Source organism: Chiloscyllium punctatum, chromosome 27 (genome assembly GCF_047496795.1).
Source record: "Chiloscyllium punctatum isolate Juve2018m chromosome 27, sChiPun1.3, whole genome shotgun sequence".
Lineage (NCBI taxonomy): Eukaryota > Metazoa > Chordata > Chondrichthyes > Orectolobiformes > Hemiscylliidae > Chiloscyllium > Chiloscyllium punctatum.
In genome coordinates this window covers 38,514,262-38,534,399 of record NC_092765.1, presented here as the reverse complement: position 1 = coordinate 38,534,399, position 20,138 = coordinate 38,514,262, and the positions used below count along the sequence as shown (strand labels likewise).

The 20,138-nt window shown below is 40.5% G+C and overlaps 1 protein-coding gene across 3 annotated transcripts in view; it reads right to left on the bottom strand.

Moving 5' to 3' along the window:
* LOC140453655 (uncharacterized) overlaps positions 1 to 20,138 on the bottom strand; it is a 76,710-nt gene that overhangs the window by 5,531 nt on the left and 51,041 nt on the right. For all 3 annotated transcript variants that reach the window (XM_072548539.1, XM_072548540.1, XM_072548541.1), the window contains exon 8: positions 4,430 to 4,669. In XM_072548539.1, coding sequence (XP_072404640.1) covers positions 4,430 to 4,669 — 240 coding nt within the window. The remainder of the gene's footprint in view (positions 1 to 4,429; positions 4,670 to 20,138) is intronic.

Sequence of the window (20,138 nt, the reverse complement as noted above, 5' to 3'; positions counted from 1 at the left end):
ACATGGTCTTAATGAGACACAAAATAAACACAGGAGTTAAAAAGTAACATATACTGAGTAAAGGACATAAAAATAAACAAATTTTCAAATCATTCTAAATTCAGTGTTTATGTAAAGAAACCGTGCATGATGTTTAAAATTGATCATTCAGTTTAACAGTCTAGACAGGGAAACAAGTTGGGCTGTTGGACCTGCTAATTCTCAGCTTTGATGATGCTTCCATAGCAATGTTGGATAGTGAAGTTTAACTTTGTGTGGATACACCTGCAATGGAGACAGTACAGTGAAGCTTCACTCAATTAGCTCCTAGGATGAGGGGTTGAATATTAAGGCTGAGCTACAGGAAACAATTAAGAAGGTAAATGAAACATTGGCCTTTACAACAAGAGATTTTGGGTAATGATATCTTACGGCAGTTATACACAGAACACACCTGGAATACTGAGTGCATTTTCAGTTTCCTTACTCAAGGAAAGATATACTTGTCATTGAGGAAGGTTCTCCAAAGGAAGGATTGTCTTTTGCAGAAAGATTAAATAGTTTGGGCCTATACCCACTGGGGTTTAGAAGAATGATAGGTGATCACATTTAAACATGCAGAATTTTTTCAAGGGTTGACAGAGTGGCAAGAAGGATGTTTCCCCTCACTAAGAACCAAGTGACACAGCTTCATAATAAAGAGCAGACCATTAAGCACTGAGGTGAAATTTCTTCCCTCGGACAGTGACAAATTTTCTGAATCTTCTGTGGAGGCTCATCATTGAGTGTTCAGGACTGAGATTAATAGATTTCCATATATTGCAAACAACAAAGAATATGCTGATGATGCACTTGAGGTGCCATAGCCTACAGGGTATCAAGAATTGGAAAGTGGGGTTAGACAGGATAGCTCATTATTGGCAAAATGTGCTGTAAATGTTTTATGTTTCTATGCTTGTAACTGGACACACAGCCAACCCAGGATGGTTTATAACTAAACATGCATGAGTTTGTTTCTTCCTGACTGTGAATGCAAAGGGCAGTTAAAAATGTCTCATTTTACAGCCTTTGACAAAAACTCAGAATGAAGGGTGCACAACTCATGAAACAAAACTAATAAAATTAGTATATTGATAAAAGGGGATAAAGGGATGTGGGAATCATGCAGGATTTAATTTCTGTTTATGTGGGTGACATGCACCAACACAGACTGCTTTGGCCAAAGGATCTATTTCTGTGTTGTGATTTCTACATAATATGTTTTCTCCATGGAAATGGTTCAGTTGAAATTACAGTGGTGTGAATGAGATGGATCCTGTAAGAAGATTCCTCACAAACCAGTTATCTCTTAAATTAGCTTTCTATCTTGCTTGTGCAGACAACCCTCTGCTTCCCAACTACTAATATTATCTGCATGGGTATTGCATTTTGAGTAAAGTTGATACTCATACTCTCCATGCAAACTGATGTTCTCTCTGTTGCCGCAAACAAGTCATCAGCTGCTGCCTTTGAAAGGGCTTCTATGTCTTGGTCACTCAGGCCTCCAACACTTTGAGTAAACTCATCCAATGTGCTTTGGAACTGTTACATCTAGCTTTAACTTGGAATCAGAGACGTTTGCAGAGGGTTCCAGGAAGCAGTAGAATTTATCTTTTTCTGGACAATCCATGGAGAGTCACTATGTCATGATTTCTGCACAGTTCTGATATGCATCTTGTGTCATCCAGTCTCTGATCACCTGGAGATTGGAGGGTCTGAGCTATTGTTTTAGCCAAGTCATGGCTCCCTAATCACTGACTAAACATGAATCTGACCACCAAACGGTCTCGCAAGAGGAAAAGAGATGCTACCATCAGAGACTCTGCTCGTTTTGATGCAGTTATCCACAAGGATATCATTTCCTGCCCACTGTCACATTCTCCAATTTAAAAACACACCATCTCTTCTTCCCTTCCCTACCTGCACTCTGTATTTTATACAGGCTCACTTGTCCTCAACTGTTTTCTTGGGAAGATCTAACATCAATGATCTGACTTGAGAGAAGAAACACAAACGTTGACAGTAAGTTGGCCAAATGCACTCCTGAACTTCAAAGTGTAGTAAAGGGTGAAATCATCAAGGAGAATTAATAGCCTGATTTGTTGGCAAGGAGAGCTTGGCATGATCAAGGTGGAAGATAAATCTCACACAGGCAACCAAAGCCCTGAATACCTTCTGCCAGTTTTTCCCCAGATCATAACTGGCAACCAAGTTTCTCCCTCTCCTTAGCCAATATTCAATTTTGTCATCTTAACCATCAGCAAAAAAAACTGCCTCTGAGTTTCAGTCTACCCAGCCTCTAATTTCAACACAGTCACCCATCTGATTGCCTGCTCAAAAATGGAAATTAGTTATGATGTTAACTATTTCTTGTAATTCAGTGATTCAGCTGCTTCAGACATTAAGTAGCCAATAATCTGCAGGAAGCAAGCTTTCCTCTGTTCTCTCAGTATGGAAGTCTCATGCATATCAATCAAATTGCAGATCCTTAAAAGGTAAAGCAGTGAAAGTGCTGAGTTCAAACTCAGCGAAAAGTATGGCAACAATTCTCTAGGGTTTATCAATCTTATTGGTATTTGTTAAGACTTGCTGGGGAGGTGCTGATTTGGTGAGGAGTGAACACAGATCCAAGAATGACTATGAATGTTTGAATTCTCTATCTAGAATGACACTTTGGCAATATGTCAAATGGTTGGCGTGCCCAGATCCTACCTCTGTACTTCAGGAGAGAGAGAAAAAAAGAGAGAACTAGAGGAAAATTTCAAAGCAAAGGCAGTATATGAAGTAAAACATCAGGGTCATGAATTTCTCTTGATATCCCACTTCAATGTCAGCATAAAATCAGCAGAAACCTAGGAGAAACAGTAAAAGCCATTAGAGGGAGGCAATTCTGCCTTGTTGACCTCTGGCCCAAGGGTTCATTATCATGGATATCCATCCATACATCAATCTGAGGACTTCAAGCTTTCAATCAATTAAGAGTTATAGCAGAACGAGTGAAAACAAAAGATTGCAAAAGTGGCAAAAGATCAAAATGATTTCTTATAACAAAAATCATTTGTTAATAAAAGAATCCTTCACTTTCAGAAATAATTGTGATAACAAGAATCTGTCTTCAGAATCGGTGTTGGATTTGACAGAAGCATGGGATCACGCATACAATGATCCTCTACTCACTCAAAGAATACAGAAACCTCAGGATTGTTATTATCAAACATATTGTTTAAGTGTTCATTGTCTTTGATTACTGCAGTGATACCAAAAAAAGACAATGGGGTTCAAACCCCCAAACATTGAGATCTGAAGGATGTGTTCATTTAAGTTATTTGCATTGTTCATATTATTATTTCAGGTACAACAACAGTAATACAACAGAATATTTTTGAAACTCTATCTAGTGAGGTTTTCTGGTCCCAGGGACACCATTCAGTACCTTGTGTTTGAGTCTACCACTGGATGATATACATGGTTTAAACCAGAGTAGGTCTTTGCATGCTGAGTACTAGCACATGGAACTCTGTGCCTGCAGTCATCCATTAACTGGTCATTAATCATTTTCTGTTAACATAAGGATATGGATTGATAGTTCTCAAATGTCATCTTCCTGTGCCTGTTGTAATTAACTGGGCTGTCCTGACATGCATGCAATTAATTACTTGCTTGATAAAAATTCAAACAGCAATCTGATGCTTCTGGCAGTAGTACAAAGGTTATAAAACAACTCAGGAACAAGCCTTTCGGCCTACCAAGCCTGCGTCGACACATGGTGCCTTTTGCCTTTATCTGGTCTGTATTCTTCTATTCCCAGCCTATTCATATATCTGTCAAGATGCCTCTTTAATATTATTATTGTATCTGCCTCCACCACTTCATCTAGCAATGCATTCCGGGCACTTCCCACCCTCTGTGCAAAAACAAATGCCACCCACATCTCCTTTAAACTTACCCCTTTTTCCTCAAACCTATGCATTCATTATTGACATTTCTACTCTGGGAAAAAGATTCCGACTATATATTCTATCCACGTCTCTCATAATTTTGTAAACTTAGTTTGTAAACTTCTAGTAACACTATGTTCGTTGGAATCTTTCAGTGATCAAGACTTATCGTTTGCCATTTCTGAAAAACATTTGTGATTCTCCCTGTAGGGTTGAGCAAAAACTTTCCAATGCTTCTGGAGTCTACCAAGCCAAGCCCCTTGGGTATAAAGAAGAAGACATTTCAATACACTTTATCCACTAAATCATACAACCTGATGGCTGAGAGTACTTAGGAGAGTCCACATCTCCAAAAGTTAGAAAATGTTTTAAAAAATGAAATTTGCAGAGATATTTATTAAAACATACCAGCAGGAAGAAATTAGTAACCCCAAATTAGAAATGTTTCCATATTTACATAGCTCATAACTTACCAGGAAAAATAACAGTGCCCTGCGAACACTCCATTACGTAGACCATTTTCGGGAAAATCCAGTTCCACTCCAAAGCAGATTTCCGGCACCATAGGCAAACCACCAATATACTTCACCAGACCTGCTCCAATTTTGCCACTTGGCAATATAACTTTAACTCTGTGTCCAACCTGTATATCTAAGACAGAGCGAGGTGCATATGCTTTCAGGGGTCGATCACTTCCAGGGTCAGCCTTAAATCTGTGAGAGAAGCAGAAAATATTGAACGATGTTTTAGCAATGCCGGGCATTGTTTGTTTTCGGATGCAATATGTAGAGAGTTAGGACGCAGCATGGAATAATTACCAACTGGAGACATTAGAGGTAATTTTGATCTTGGCTGGTATCCTACTTACACATAAAGGCACATACACAGCCCCCAAGTGCATACCCTCAAAATGTCCATGCCTCTTGCACCCATTGGTACACATTTTGTTATCATAAAGGTGAGCATGGAGCTGGGAAAATATACTGACCAACCTTCCAGTTAGAGAATGGTTAATGGAATATGCCTGAAGAAGAGAGGGAAAATAATATTCTACAAATTGAGAGGAAAATATGTGCAAAATGGAATTCAGTCATTGACACACAAACTCAAAAACATCAGTACAGTCACACAATATGATCCAGACCAAATGCTATAGATCTGGGTGTTCTTGAACACCAGTCAATGAAAGTAGACAGGAAGGTGCAACAAGTAATTAGGCAAATGATAAAATGGCCTTAAAAACCTGAAGAACTGCAGATGCTGTAAATCAGAAACAAAAACAGAAATTGCTAGAAAAGCTCAGCAGGTCTGGTAGAATCTGTGGAGAGAAATCAGAGTCAATGCTTGGGTCGAGTGACCCTTCCTCAGAACATTCAGATGTATTGGCCTTTTAGAAAAGGATTTGAGTTCAGAGTAGGGATGTCTTATGGAAGTTATGCAGGACATTGGTGAGACCACACCCAGAGCATTGTGTACATTTTTGGTCTCCTTGCCTAGCAAGGGATTCATTTGCCATTGAGGGAGTGCAGTGATGGTTCACTCGGCTGATACCAGGGATACCAGGACGGTCCTGTTAGGAGAGGTTGGCTCAACCGGGCAGTATTCACCAGAGTTTAGAAGGATTTGAGGGGATCTCATTGAAACATATAAAATTCTAACTGGTCTGGACAGACTAGGTATAGGGAGGATGTTTTCCCCTGGTGGGAGATTCTAGGACTAGGGATCACAGTCTTGGGATATGGGTGTAGACCATTTAGGACTGAGATAAGGAAACCTTTTTGTTATGCAAAATGTATTGAACCTGTGGAATTCACTCCCACATCCACTGAATATATTTAAGAAAGGGATAGGTAAATATTGAGATTTTAAAAGATTCAAGGAATATGGGGAAAGGTAGGAGCATGGCATTGATGTCGAGGATTAGCCATCATCATACTTGAAGAAGTAAATACCCTGCTCCTACTCTGGTTTCTATGTTTTGAAAGTGGTTTTGGCAGAACATAGTATATATTGGTATGTACAAGTGATCCATGTTGTAGTTTTTGCCTTTTTCTTATTAAAAGCACTGAGTGTGCATTGCCATTGTGAGACATCTTATCTTAGAATATTGCTAGAGATTGGATTTATAGCCAGGTTGGAGACTCTCTTCTGTCGGATTCCTGCAGGGGTTTTCTGTAACCCAGCCTTGTTAGCGTAACCTACACAGATAAAATAAGTAGAATTGCTGTTGTTGATTTGGGCATAAGCACACTCACAGGAGAGGATGTAAAACACAAAATCACACTCTGCTAATAGCAAGCCCCTGCAAATAAAACAGATGTTGCAAGGATCACGAAAGAGGAGGAGGGAATTTCACTGGCCACTAGTTGTTACCCTTTCAATCAGAACTGATTTAGTACATTCCATTACTATTATCATATCTGGTGTTTTGTTCCAGCTGACTTAGCAACTGAACTGAACTCAATTTGACATAAACAGAACAATTAAACTCTGAGGCTTTGAGAGCACCTGTTCATTTTGGCTCAGACTCAGGGCCAGATTTTGCAATAGAAACAATGGCAAAGGTAACAGCACTATTATTTAAATGGAAATTGGACATCAATGCCCAGCAGCCACAGTTCAGCAAGAAGTTTGGAAGTTGCCTGTGTGGCCACTAGACATTTCCATTCAATGATTTGGAGAGAGGGAACAAAGGTATGGAAGCTAAATTTACAGATGGCAGAAAGAGAGATTTTAAAAAACGTGAATTGTGAAGAGGGATGTAAATAAGTTAATTGAGTGCACAAAGATCTGGTAAACAGATTACAATGTGGGAAAGTGTGAAATTGTCCATTTTGGCAGAAAGAATAAAAAAGCATATTATCTAAATGGTGACAGGTTGCTATGTTCTGAAATGCATGTCTCACAGAATGCTAGCATGCATGTAATCAGCAAAGCTAATAAAATGTTATGTTTTATTATGAGGGGCATAAGATGCAAGAGAAAGGAGGCTATGCTTCAGTTACACAGGGTAGCAGTGAAATTGCATCTTGAATAATGTTTATACTACTTGACATTACACTTAGAGAAGGATGTTAATATGTTGCAAATTATTTAGAGAAGGTTTACTGGACTAATATCTGCAATGACTGGATTGGCTAAAGAGGAAAGGTTAACCAGGCCAGATCTGTACCCTGAGCAGTTTAGAAGAGTCAGAGGTGACTTCATTGGAACATTTACGATCCTGAGGGGATTTAACTCAAGAGTTGTTTTCTCTTGTGGAAGAATCTAAAAATAGGGGTCATACTTTAAAATAAGGGGTCACTCATTTAAGACAGAGATAAAGAAACATTTTTTATTTCTCTAAGAGAGTTGTGAGTCCTTGGAATTCCCATCCTCAAAAGGCAGAGGATGAAGAATCTTTAAATATTTTTAAGGAGTGAGGTAGACAGATTCTTGGTTACCAAGAGGATGAAAGATTATCAGAGATATGCAGGAATGTAGAGTTGAGGTTAAAATCAGATCAGTCATGATTTTATTGAATGGCAAAGCAAGACTAAAGGGCCATGTGGCCTACTCTTGTTCAAATGTGCCTTCAAAGAGTCAGCACACTATCTGATTCCCCTACTCAAATAGAATCCATACAGTGTGGAAGCAGGGCATTCAGTCTATTGAGTTCACACCAATGCTCTGAAGAGCATCCCAACCAGACCTACCTCATCTCTGCATTTCCCATGGCTAATCCACCTAACCTGCACATGCCTGAACATGATGGGCAATTTAACACGGCCAATCAAGCCAACCTGCACATCTTTGGTCTGTGGGAAGAAGCCAGAGCAGCCGGAGAAACTCTCACAGACACCAGGAGATTGTGCAAATTCTCATGGCCAGTTACCCAAGGGTGGAATCAGCCCAGGTCCATGGTGCAGTAAGGACACAATGCTAATCACTCAGCCACCGTGCCACCCACCCATAATCTCCCAAATGCTGTGAATCATGTATCTTTACATCATACATACCAAATGAACTCACCAATACAAGTTATTACTGCCTAATTCCAATTGAAATACTATTTTAATAGTGTGACAAATGTGAAATATTGCCAGAACAACCCCATAACGCTGATGAGTAACATTTATACTCTTGTTACTTCAACATTTAAACATAAAACAATTACATTTTTTGTCTCTTTTATTTCTACTAATCCCATTCTTTCCCTCCTTCTATTTGTATTTTCTGTATTATTTGACCTTGAATTCACTGTTCTCAAGTGAAAGTCCTGGTTCAAGCTTTGGGCTAATCTGGTTAGTAATCTTTCAATCTAATTTATTACGGAAAATGCTGTTGTTTGCCCTGTTCATATAGGTCTCAAATATACTGCACTGTTGTGGTTCCATGTCTAACGTCTAAGGTGTGTGAACACCTGGCTCAATCCAGCTCAGAGTTCAGTCATGAAGCTGCAACATAGTAACTGCCTCATAAGGTTCACTACCACAATTTGCAGGTCACTTTATTACTATTTTCAGGCAGCAATTCTAATAACTTTACTCTTGGGAGATGATGGTGTAATGGTAATGGCACCATACTGGCATCCCTGGGAACATGGGTTCAAATTCCACCGTGCAATTTAAATGTGATTCATAAATCTGGAATTGAATATTAGTACCACAAGTAAAGATTATGATACATTAACAACTTTTGTAATACTTAATGTTCTTTAGTGATGGACATCTGCCCATCTTGAGCCAGACTGGCCTATATGCAACATCAGATCTATAGCAATGTGGTTGACTCTTAACTCTCTGCTGTAATGGCCGAGCAAGCTACTCAGTTCCAGGGGACTTAGGGATGGGCAACAAATTCGGGCCTTGCCAACCACATCCATGACCCATGAGAAAATAAACAGAAAAGAATTCTCGCAATAAAATAGGAAAATAAGACTTGCATGTAAATTCCGCATATTTATTTATCTTTCTAATTTATTATTACGGTTTTATATTTTTGAAGGTGTGTAATGCCTTTTTTTCCTGAAGAATTTGTACTCAAGAATCTTTACCTCGGTAACTTTGTACCTAAGATGGTGCCATAAGTGGCGAATTGTAAACTTTTCAGTGTACTCATGTGACAATAAAGCTAATTCTAATTCGCATATTTTGAGCACTGGATGTCTCAATTACTTGACAGCCATACAGTATCTTTTATAAGTGTGGTCATGATTGTAATGCAGAAAATGCAACAGTCAATTTGCACTCAGCAAAACTCTTTCCCACAACGATGAATGGAATAATGACCAGATTATTTGATTTTGTGATGTCAACTGAGGGTTAAATATGGGCCAGGATGTTGGGGTTAACTCTTTTGATCACCTTTCACATAGTAGGGTATGTAGATACTCTGTTACACCTAACTATCAGGCAGTTAGGATTAGGGGCCTCCGCATAAAATTTGATCCAAAAGATAGGACCTGTATCATTGCAACTAGAATTAACCCACAGTTCTGTACTGGAGAGTCAGCCTCAATGTTGGAGCCCAGAAACTCAGAGGGAGGAATACTACAAACTGAAACAGAGATGTGGTGGAAAAGCCATTGTAATTGTGTAATTGTTTAATAACTGTGTAATTGCACTGCCATCACAAAAACAATGCCCACTTATTTTGATTTGAATTGGAATCCCTATTTCCAATCCAGAAAGACTGAAAGTTGCCCCTTTACAGGGGTTTCCTGGGTTATGTTCCAAGGCAGATGGCTGAACACTGGAGGTAATGCAGCAAACCACATAGATAATGGCAGAGTGGATTGATTCTGAGACTACTTCTCCTTTTGCAGCAAAAGCTGCTGTATTCTGTGGCTTAAAAGTCATCAAGCCACATGACAGCAGGTAAGATGGGTTATGTGTGCCAAGTAAGAGAGGGTCTAGGGGTGTCAGGGGTTGGGGGCTAAGATGGTAAGTGAATGGGGATGTAAAATGGCAGGTTGATAAGGTGTTACTGATGCCAGGAAGATGAGAGGATTAGGGTGCCAGATGGGGAGGGAGGGGTGAGGATAGAGCACAGATTTGTGAAGGGCAGGATGCCAGGTGGTGAAAGGTACAGGTGCCTGGTGGATGAGGGGAGGCAGGTGCCAGGTGGGTTAAGGGATTAGGATACCAGGTTTGTGGGGGGCAATGTGCCTACTGAATGAGTAGTATGGGTGCCAGATGAGTGGAGCATAGGATGACAGGTTGGGCAAAGAGGTAGGATAACCAGTGATTTGGGGTAGGGTGCTTGGTGGGTGAGGACTGAGGGGGGATGGTGGTGGTGGTGAGGTTGGGGGAGAAGGGTACAAAGGAGAGGGGGTGCCAAGTGACTGTTGGGTAGGAGTGGGACTTGTCTGGGTGGGTCAGTTGCAGGGGTCATTGTTCGGGGATTGGGTGGAGCAGCGAGTTTGTAATCAGGTCAGGAGGGATAGTGTTAGTCAGATTGGAGTCCAAAAGGATATCCATGGGATGAGATGGGATGGGGGTTAGGGTCGGGATAGGTTAGGTGACTAGGGTGTCAATTGGGAGGCAGAGTTGTCAGATTGGATGTGGGTTGTATTGGGTGCTGGGTGTAGCTGTCATCAGCAGCAAATGGAAAGTTGGAAGGGTGTTGTTAGGCGAGGACTTTCCTGAAAATTACCCAAGGAATGGAGCAGGTTTTAATTTCTCTAACAGTTCCTGACAAACTCTTAAGGTAAGTAAGTCAGAAACTCTAATGTTTCTGATACTGACTCAGGACTGGGCACTTTTTCAGAATGTTCTAGATGCTGCGTTCTAGATGGCCATTGGAAGTTTCAACTTTTTGGGCAATTGCTGGGGTATAGAAATCCCACACAGTTCCAACATGCAATAGAAGTCAACAGTTAAGCAATGACAATCTTTCAATTAGAAGATATGGACTGGGATTTTAAAATATCAACAGATCGTAAGTTGGTTAGGTGCCTAAAGCAGCTTCAATGGGCAAGAAGTTACAATTTATGTGAATTATCAACTGGAGAATCATAAAATATCTTGAGGTTCTTCAAAAAGCAGTCATGAAGCAAACATTGATCTCAGATGCAGTGATATAAGGAGGGGAAACCAAATCTTCATCGCTAGGTTTTAAAGAGGGTCTTAAAGGAGGGAAAGGAATTTAGTTGTTGTGTGAAAGGCTTACTATTCAATTGAATGCAATGGGCAGCACCCACTATGATGATCTTATGACAGTGTAAGGTAGGATAATGTGAAAAACAGAAATAAGGTGAGATCCTCCCAACGGACTTTGTAGTAATGTAGAATCTATTTTTCGAAAACTACAAATAGTTTTAGGGAAGGAGTAAACTACATTATCTTTACATTACAAGACTCTTCTCATTAGACCAGAGGGTGGTTAACTCACCCACCCTAGATCACAAAGGAACCAAAAGTGTTGGAAGGTACAACAAACACACAACAATGGAGATGGGAAAGCTTTAGTGGGAGACTGATAAAGGTGAGATTCAGAGGAATATAATGATCTATGAGGGGTGTCTGTTCATGGTTTGAAACATTTTGGAGAGGCTAGGGTATGAGGGAATTTAAATATGAGAGTGACAATTGTGATATGTTGTTCCTGGGTCACTGGTAGCCAATGTAGAACTGGAGGGGAGAACTGGTGAAGTGGAACTTGGTATCGGACGGAGGCTTTGAATAGCATAGTATGATTTAATGGTAACAGTATATCTCCAGATGAAAGTGTGATATTAACAGAACAAATTATTGGATGAAATTGCCATGACAGTTTGTAATCCTTACCTGTCAGGGATTGTGAATTATGTGATGTATGTAATGTTATTGTACTCATAACCAGCCCATGCAAACACACATTGATTTTTGCATTTTTAAAAATTTATTAGCTTTGCTATTGTAATTTCAAATGCAAATCTGAACTGCTTACTCACATTGAACTAAATCAGGAAAATATGTCATCCTTTCGATTCATTCATTGCCAAGACTGTTTACATCTATTGCTGTTAAATCTTCCATCACTTCTGACCTCAACTGCATCGGCAGATCTCTCTCCATACTTTTATTTCAAAGCAATTCTTCTAAATTCTCCTTGACATCCTAATCCTCTATTCCCCACAAACTACACTCAGACAAAACACAGCCGCCAACTTCAAATCTTGCAACTGACAATGGCTTCCTGTTCCCACATGTATTTAGCTTAAGGTCTTATTGTTATCTCTGTACAAGCTTTACTGCTACTGAATTTTTACACTTTCCTTATATTGCTTCCCGCATACTTCAGCCCTTTAATTTTCATCCAGCTTCCTCACTTTGCTTTACTTGTGGGAAGACCCGACGGTTGTCCTGCTTTAACACCCTGGCATTCTCTTTATCGGTGGGAGTGCCTGGAATACAATCATTTGTAGAAAAGGTCTCATCTTCACATTGAGGATGCCCTCCAATGTCTCCTGTGGCATGACTGCTGTGTTGAATGGGATAAATGCTGAACAAATTTTTTAACTCAAAATTGGGCATCCCTAGAAACTGTGAGCAATCAAAGGCAAGAGATTTGTATTCAACCTGAACCTGTATTCTCATGGCCCAGTAATCCACACACTACCATTACCCTCAAGCCTGTTGCACTTTCTCTCAGTAGCTGTAACTTTACATCAAGCCTATTGGAGCAGAGTGCAGAAGGGATGCCTGAAGCAGCACCAGGCATGCCTGAAACTGAGGTATCAACCTGTTTATGCCACAACACAAGATGACTTGCACATCAAACAGCAGAACCAGTATGCAATTGATAGAGCAAGGTGAACCCATGGTGAACTGACCAGATTTAAAGTTCTGGATTAGTGGTGCTGGAAGAGCACAGCAGTTCAGGCAGTACCAAGTAGCTTCGAAATCGTCATTTCGGGCAAAAGCCCTGATGAAGGGCTTTTGCCAAAAACGTCGATTTCGAAGGTACTTGGATGCTGCCTGAACTGCTGTGCTCTTCCAGCACCACTAATCCAGAATCTGGTTTCCAGCATCTGCAGTCATTGTTTTTACCTCAGATTTAAAGTCCTGCCTCATCTATCATGGAAGGTGGTTGTTGCAATCCATCCCCAGGGTGGTTCCTCAATTTGTTATGGTTCCTGATGAAATACCATAAACTGTTAAGCTCCCAAGTGAGGAGGATTTTTTTAAAATTCATTTTGTGTGACGTAGGCATCGCTGGCTAGGCCAGTATTTATTGTCCATCCCTAATTGCCCTTGAGAAGATGGTGGGGAGCTGCCTCTTGAACGGCTGCAGTCTACCTGCTGTGGGTTGACTCACAATGCCCTTAGAGAGGTAATTCCAGGATTTTGACCCAGCGATAGCGAAGGAATGGTGGTGTATTTCCAAGTCAGGTTGGTGAGTGACTTGGAGGGGACCTTGAAGGTGATGATGTTCTCATACATATGCTCGACTTGTCCTTCTAAATGGGAGTGGTTGTAGGTTTGGAAGGTGCTGCCTGAGGATCTATGGTAAATTTCTGCAGTGCATCACGCAGACAATATGCTTTGCTGCTACTAAACATCAGTGGTGGAAGGAGTGGATGCAATGCCAAACAAACAGGCTGCTATGTCCTGGATGGTGTCAAGCTTCTTGAGTATTGTTGGGGTTGCACCCATCCAGGCAAGTGGGGAGTATCCCATCACACTCCTGAATTGTGCCTTGCGGATGGTGAACAGGCCTTCAGCAGTCAGGACGTGAGTTATTCACTGCAGAATTCCTAGCCTCTAACCTATTATTGTAGCCACTGTGTTTATGTGGTGAGTCCAGCTGAGTTTCTGATGAACTGACGTTCCTTCTTTGTTCACTCACCCTCCCAAATGGTTTCAAAAATGTTAATCTAAAGAAGAATTCCCTTATTTTAGTAACCCAACACACATATGCACTAACAGTTGATACCAAAGGGGTGGTACAGTGGCTCAGTAGATAGCATTGCTGCTTACAGCATCAGGGACCCAGGTTCAATTCCAGCTTTCGGTGACTGTCTGTGTGGAGTCTGCACATCCTCCCTATTTCTGCATGGGCTTCCTCTGGGTGATCCAGTTTCCTCCCACTGTCCAAAGATGTGCGGGTCAGGTGAATTGGCCATGCTAAATTGCCCATAGTGTTAGGTGCATTAGTCAGAGGAAAATGGGTCTGAGTGGGTGACACTTCAGAGGACTGGTTGGGCTGAAGGGCCTGTTTCCACACTGCAGTGGAATCTAATCAAACATTTACCAGAAGAAAAAGTAATTTGCCGCTGGGAACCAAGTCCATTTGTATTTACCAGTGTTTAAAAGTTATAAAAAAGGATCAATTTCTGAATTGTTTATGATGAATTACTTGCGAGCAGTTGAACTTTGCAGCTGTAGCAGTGGAAATTACCTGTAATGTTTATGTTGGTAGATAAACTATCAGCTTCATGATCTATAGTTTTGCAGATTGGCTGAATATCTGTAGCTTTAATGTCTTCCAGCCATGATAGAAATCCAGAATTCAAGGTCCTTTGTTGTCCTGTTTTCCTTTTAACTAGTTTACACCCGCAGAGTTACAAATAGTATAACAGAGGGAGAACTAGGGGATAATTCTTTGACAGGGACTCTCATAGTGAAATGGTACTCAGACCCACAATGCTTCACATAGAAGTGTTCAGTCCCACTAGTCCACTTCAGTAGTATTTAAACTGGCTTTTAACCCCTATCCTTTTATCATTCCTGAACAGTAAAACAGACATGTCTGCAAGATGGAACTTGCTGCTAACAGGTGAGGGATAGTTAGCCCCTTGTTATCTCTTTTTTGAGTCTTCCTTTGCTTGAAGTTTCTGTGAGAATTTACATGTTGCATTCCATTGGCTTGACTTTCCCAGACAGTCACTGAATTTAAAATTAAAAATCCCACAACACCAGGTTATAGTCCAACAGGTTTAATTGGAAGCACACTAGCTTTCAGAGTGACGCTCCTTCATCAGGTGATAGTGATGAAGGAGTGATGAAGCAGTGAGTGATGAAGGAGCGGCGCTCCGAAAGCTAGTGTGCTTCCAATTAAACCTGGTGTTGTGTGATTTTTAAATTTGTACACCCCAGTCCAACACCGGCATCTCCAGACCATGACTGAATTTAAAACCATTGATTTCTTTTCCTGCAGCAGTCCTTCTTATAAAGCTACAAATTTTGGAATTCATTTTTGAAAAAAATATATACAAATTGGGGTTTTGATCCATTGTCATAACATGATGAATAAGGAAACAACTAACAAGAGGTGAAAGTTCCACAAATATCCAGATCCTCAGCAGTGAGGGAGTCCAGCACCTCAGTGCAAAAATCAGTTGGAAGTAGCAAATGAACGATATATATCTGATCTACTTCTGAGGTCCTCAACATCACAGAAACCAGCCTTCAACCAACTCTATTCACTTCACGTGATATCAAGGAACAGCTGCAGGCAGTGCTTATTGCAAACAACATTGGTCCTGACAACAAGCCAGTAAAAGGTTTGAAGGCCTGTGCTCCAGAATTACCCATACCCCTAACCAAACTACTCCAGTACAGCGACACAACTGAAATTTACCCAGCAAAGTGGAACATTGTCCAGGTATGTCCTGTCCAGAAAAAGCAGAACAAATGTAACCTGGCAAAGTTTAGACCCATTCCAGATCATAAACAAGTGATTGAAGGGGCTGTCAATAGTGCTATCAAACAACAATGGATTGGTTATAACTTGCTCACTGATACCCATTTGGGTCTGTCATAGCCATTCAGCTTCTGACTTAGTTACAGCTTTGGTCCAAACATTGACAAAAGAGCTAAATTCCAGAGGTGAGGTGAGAGTGACTGTCCTTGACTTATCTACCAACATAAACATTACTGGTAACCTCCACTGCTACAGCTGCAAAGTTCAACTGTTCGCACTTGGTAAAGACCAAGTGTGATGTCAAGGAGCCTGAGAAAAACTGGGCTCCTTGGGATCAAGGGTAAACATTTCTGCTGGTTGGACTTGGACATAGCGCAGAGGAAGATGGTTATGGTTGCTGGATATCATGCATTTCAGCTCTGCAGGAGTTCCTCAGGGTAGTGTCCTTAACTCAATTATCTTCAGCAGCTTCATTAATGACCTTCCCTCCATCGTAAGGTCAGAAGTGGGAATTTTTGCTGATATTTGCACAATGTTCTGCACCATTTGCAACTCCTCAGATACTGAAGCAGTCTCACTTGTCCGGTGAATTCTGGACAACATCCAAGCTTGAGCTGACCAGTGGCAAATGACTTTTGTACCACACAAGTAGCAGATAATGACCATTGCTAACAAGAGAGAATCGAACTATTGCCTGTAACATTTAATGGTATTATCACCGCTGAATCCCCTACCATCAACCTTTGACCAACTAGACCCTGTAATAACTAGACTAGACTCTATAATAATATTGTAGCCATGGCAGCAGATGCTGTTAATTCCAAGGCAAGTAACTCAGCTCCTGATTCCTTAAAGTACTTCAACCATCTACAAAGCATAAGTCAGGAGTATCATGTAACTCTCTCCAGTTTCCTGGATGAATGCCACTCCAACAACACATAAGAAACTTGACACCATTCACGTCAAAGCAGCCCACTTGATTGGCACTATATCCCCAAACATCCACACTCACCATCACAGACACTCAGTAACAGCACTGCATAGAATGCAATGTTTTTTTTCACAAGGCACCTTCGTCAGCACCTTCTAAACCAACAACCATCTAGAGTCACAGGGGCAATAGCTATCTAGGAGTACCACCAGCTGCAAGTTCATCTCCAAGCCGCAAACTATTTGACCCTGAAATATATTGTCTTTCCTTCAATATCACAATGGTAAGATTCTGAAGCTGCTTCCCTAGCAGAATTGTAAGTGCACTTAGACCACATAGTGCAACTGTTCAAGCAGCATCTTCTCAAGGTCACTTAGGGATGGGTAATAAATACTGATCCAGTGGTCTGGCTGCTTTCATTGCTTTCTTTGGATTTTGTAGCAGTTTTGATACATTTGGCTTGCTAGGCCATTTCAGAATCCAATTAAGAGCCAATGACATTGCCGTGAATGTGGAGTTACATGCAGGCCAAATTAGATAAGGAGACACATACTTCCTCCCTTAAGCAAACAGAAACAGAAATTGCTGGAAAAGCTCAGCAGGTCCAGCAGCATCTGTGGAGAGAAATCAGAGTTAACGTTTCAGGTCCAGTGAACTTTCCTCAGAACTGCAAATGATGCAAGACCTGCTGAACTTTTTCAGCAATTTCTGTTTTTGTTTCTGATTTACATCATCCACGGTTCTTTCAGTTTCCTTCCTTAAGAGTATGCAACATTGCACGTCTGCATCACCACTAATCAGGCCCACAGAAATGCAGCTCTGTTTTTCTTGGCTTTGTAGCTGTTTTTATTGGCAGAGGTAGCTGAGATAAAGCAGAAACAAATCCATCAATAAACAAATGAAAACAAATATGCCATCTACCTGTGCAAGTAAACATCAAAGTGAGAACTTTCTTGTATCAAGTGACAAGTTTAAATTTCTGACAGTGTACCCACATAAAAGCTGGCATGCGTAATCCTGACATTTAACGACAAAAACACGTTAGTGAACTTTTCTTTGAAAGAAAAGCTTGTGCCTTTGTGACCTCAGGATCTCAGGAAGGATATCACAACCAATTAAAAACCTTTTGAGTGTAATGTTGTCATGATAGGGGAATTTCAGCAGCCAACTTACATACAACATGGTCCAAACAAAAGCATTGCAATAACAACCAGGTTATTTCATGTAGTCTTTTCAGTGGCAGTTCATTCTAAAGTGTAAGCAACTTATAACAAAGGTTACATGACTGCAGAAAGTGACACATTTACAGTGTTCTTACAAACACATTTGTCGAAACAGCCTCCTTTACCATTACGTTACCCAATAAAACAAAAAATTATAAATTGTAAATAAACACTATATTTCTTCCTGTCAGTGCCACATATGTCTGTTCCAGCACTTATATGTCACCCATAATCTCTATAACATTCTGATCTTTTAATGGCATATCTATGAGTTGGTGTAAGCAGTTCATCTAATATCTGTTCATTCCTGGACTGCAATTCCTTCTCCAGGGAGAGCTGGTCCCATTGTAAGTGCAGTTGCTATGGTAACTATAGTTTGATTCTAGTAAAAATTACTTTTTGCTTCAATGCCACTGTATACCCTTACAAGTGAGCTTGCATAGAGATTCATATTCTGATGACGAATTACACAAGGAGTTTATCAGAGAGTTCACAAATCCAACAAATCATTTGCATCTCTTTTCTGTTAGTTGTTGCATTTCTGCTGCAGTTATCACCTTGTCAACAATAATCTATATACTTGACCTCAGAATAATCAATTTTATCTTTTTCTGTTCATCTTCAGGCTCATCTGGCAAGCTACCTCTAGCCATCACACTATAATATGATCTATGACTATGATTATTTCTTCATTGTATCTCCATATCCATAGACTTGGCAGATCATCAATCAAATTATCCACTCTAGGAAGATCATCGACTATCTCATGTTTCTTTGTATTGATGCTGTTCCATAGCAGCGGAAATGCCAACCAACATGCAGAGCCATCTGTGCTCCTGAATGGCATTCAGAATGTAATTAGAAAGTTGTTGCTTTCACCCAGTTTCACTTGCCAGTATCCATCCTTTACTTCTGTCTTGTTGTGGCAATATTTATTAAATGATTGATGTGAAGCAACCTCAAAGCTTTATGGAGATTGTTTGGATTGATGCATACTGTCAGGTTTCCAGTCTTTTTCACTGTTACCATTCTGCTAATTCAGTTGGTAGGAATTATCACTTCCTTGATTAATCCCTTCTTTTTGACCTGTTCTATCTTGTCTTTTGGGCTAAATTGAGGGCCGCTGGAACTCTCCTCCACAGATATGAAGTTGGTTTCCCACTCTCATCCACTTTGATGGATGTTCACCAGGAAGACAACCTGAAAAAAAAATCTTTGCAACCTCTTCTGGTCAGCAGTCAATAGCATAATGTGGCTTGCAAAATGCTGCAAATCTCTTCTGGTACATGTAGCATTACCTTTCCAAACCTTAAATTTTCTTCAACTGAGATGAATGTCTAAACTATCTGAAACTCCAGATGTTAACTTTTCACATTGCACTGAGCTCTCAGCTCTATTTGTCCTCTGGGAACACGAATCATTCTCTTATATAACCTCAACTTTACGTGCAAGAGCTTCATTACAGGGTCATCATCCTGCGTCACTTTGCAAAAGTTGGAGAAGCACATAATCTTCCACATAGCAATGCCATTTATTGGCAACTTCATGTTCACTTAATGCTCACCTTCTACTGTCATCATTCTAATAGTCACAAGCTTTTAATCACCTTTAAACCAGATGCCATTATATCTGTGATCATTCAGCAGAATCCAGCAGCCATCCTTATCTGATTGCTTTGTTTCCTTCAAAATATATACTTGTGTGCAAAGTGATACAGCTTCTTAGGGAGACATTGTGGCTCAGTGGATTGCACTGATGCCTCACAGCAACAGGGTCCCAGGTTCAATTCCAGCCTTAGGTGACTGTCTGTGTGGAGTTTGCAGTGGGTGTGTGGGTTTCCTCTGGGTGCTCCGGTTTCCTCCCACAGTCCAAAGATGTGTAGATCAAGTGAATTAGCCAAGCTAAATTGCCCAGAGTGCTAGGTGCATTAGTCAGAGGGAAATGGGCCTTGGGATGGTTACTCTTCAGAGGGTCAGTGTGGACTGGTTGGGCAGAATGGCCTGTTTCCACACTGTAGGGAATCTAATCTTGTAGTTGGAGCACTGCTTTTCATACACTGGACATGCTCTCTTGCCTTTTCTCTTGTTTCCTTGTAAATATTTGCAAATACTTTTTCCTTTGTTCTAATGAAATTGATCTGATTATCATTCAAAAAACCCTTGTGATTGACTCCTTAATTGATTCGTGTGGGTGAACAAGTTGACCACATTTATATTGATGCAAATTGCTAGAAAGACCATTAAATATCCGTTGTGGCCAAAGAAGATGCTGAAAAGAGGAGAGCCGATCCTCATTTCGTGGTAACAGCAAATGAGGAAAAATTAGCAATTCACCTAGAATCATTCCCCCACCTTCTCTCTGTGATCCTGCATATTCTACTTTTTCAGATAATCCAATTACTTCTTGAATGTCTCAATT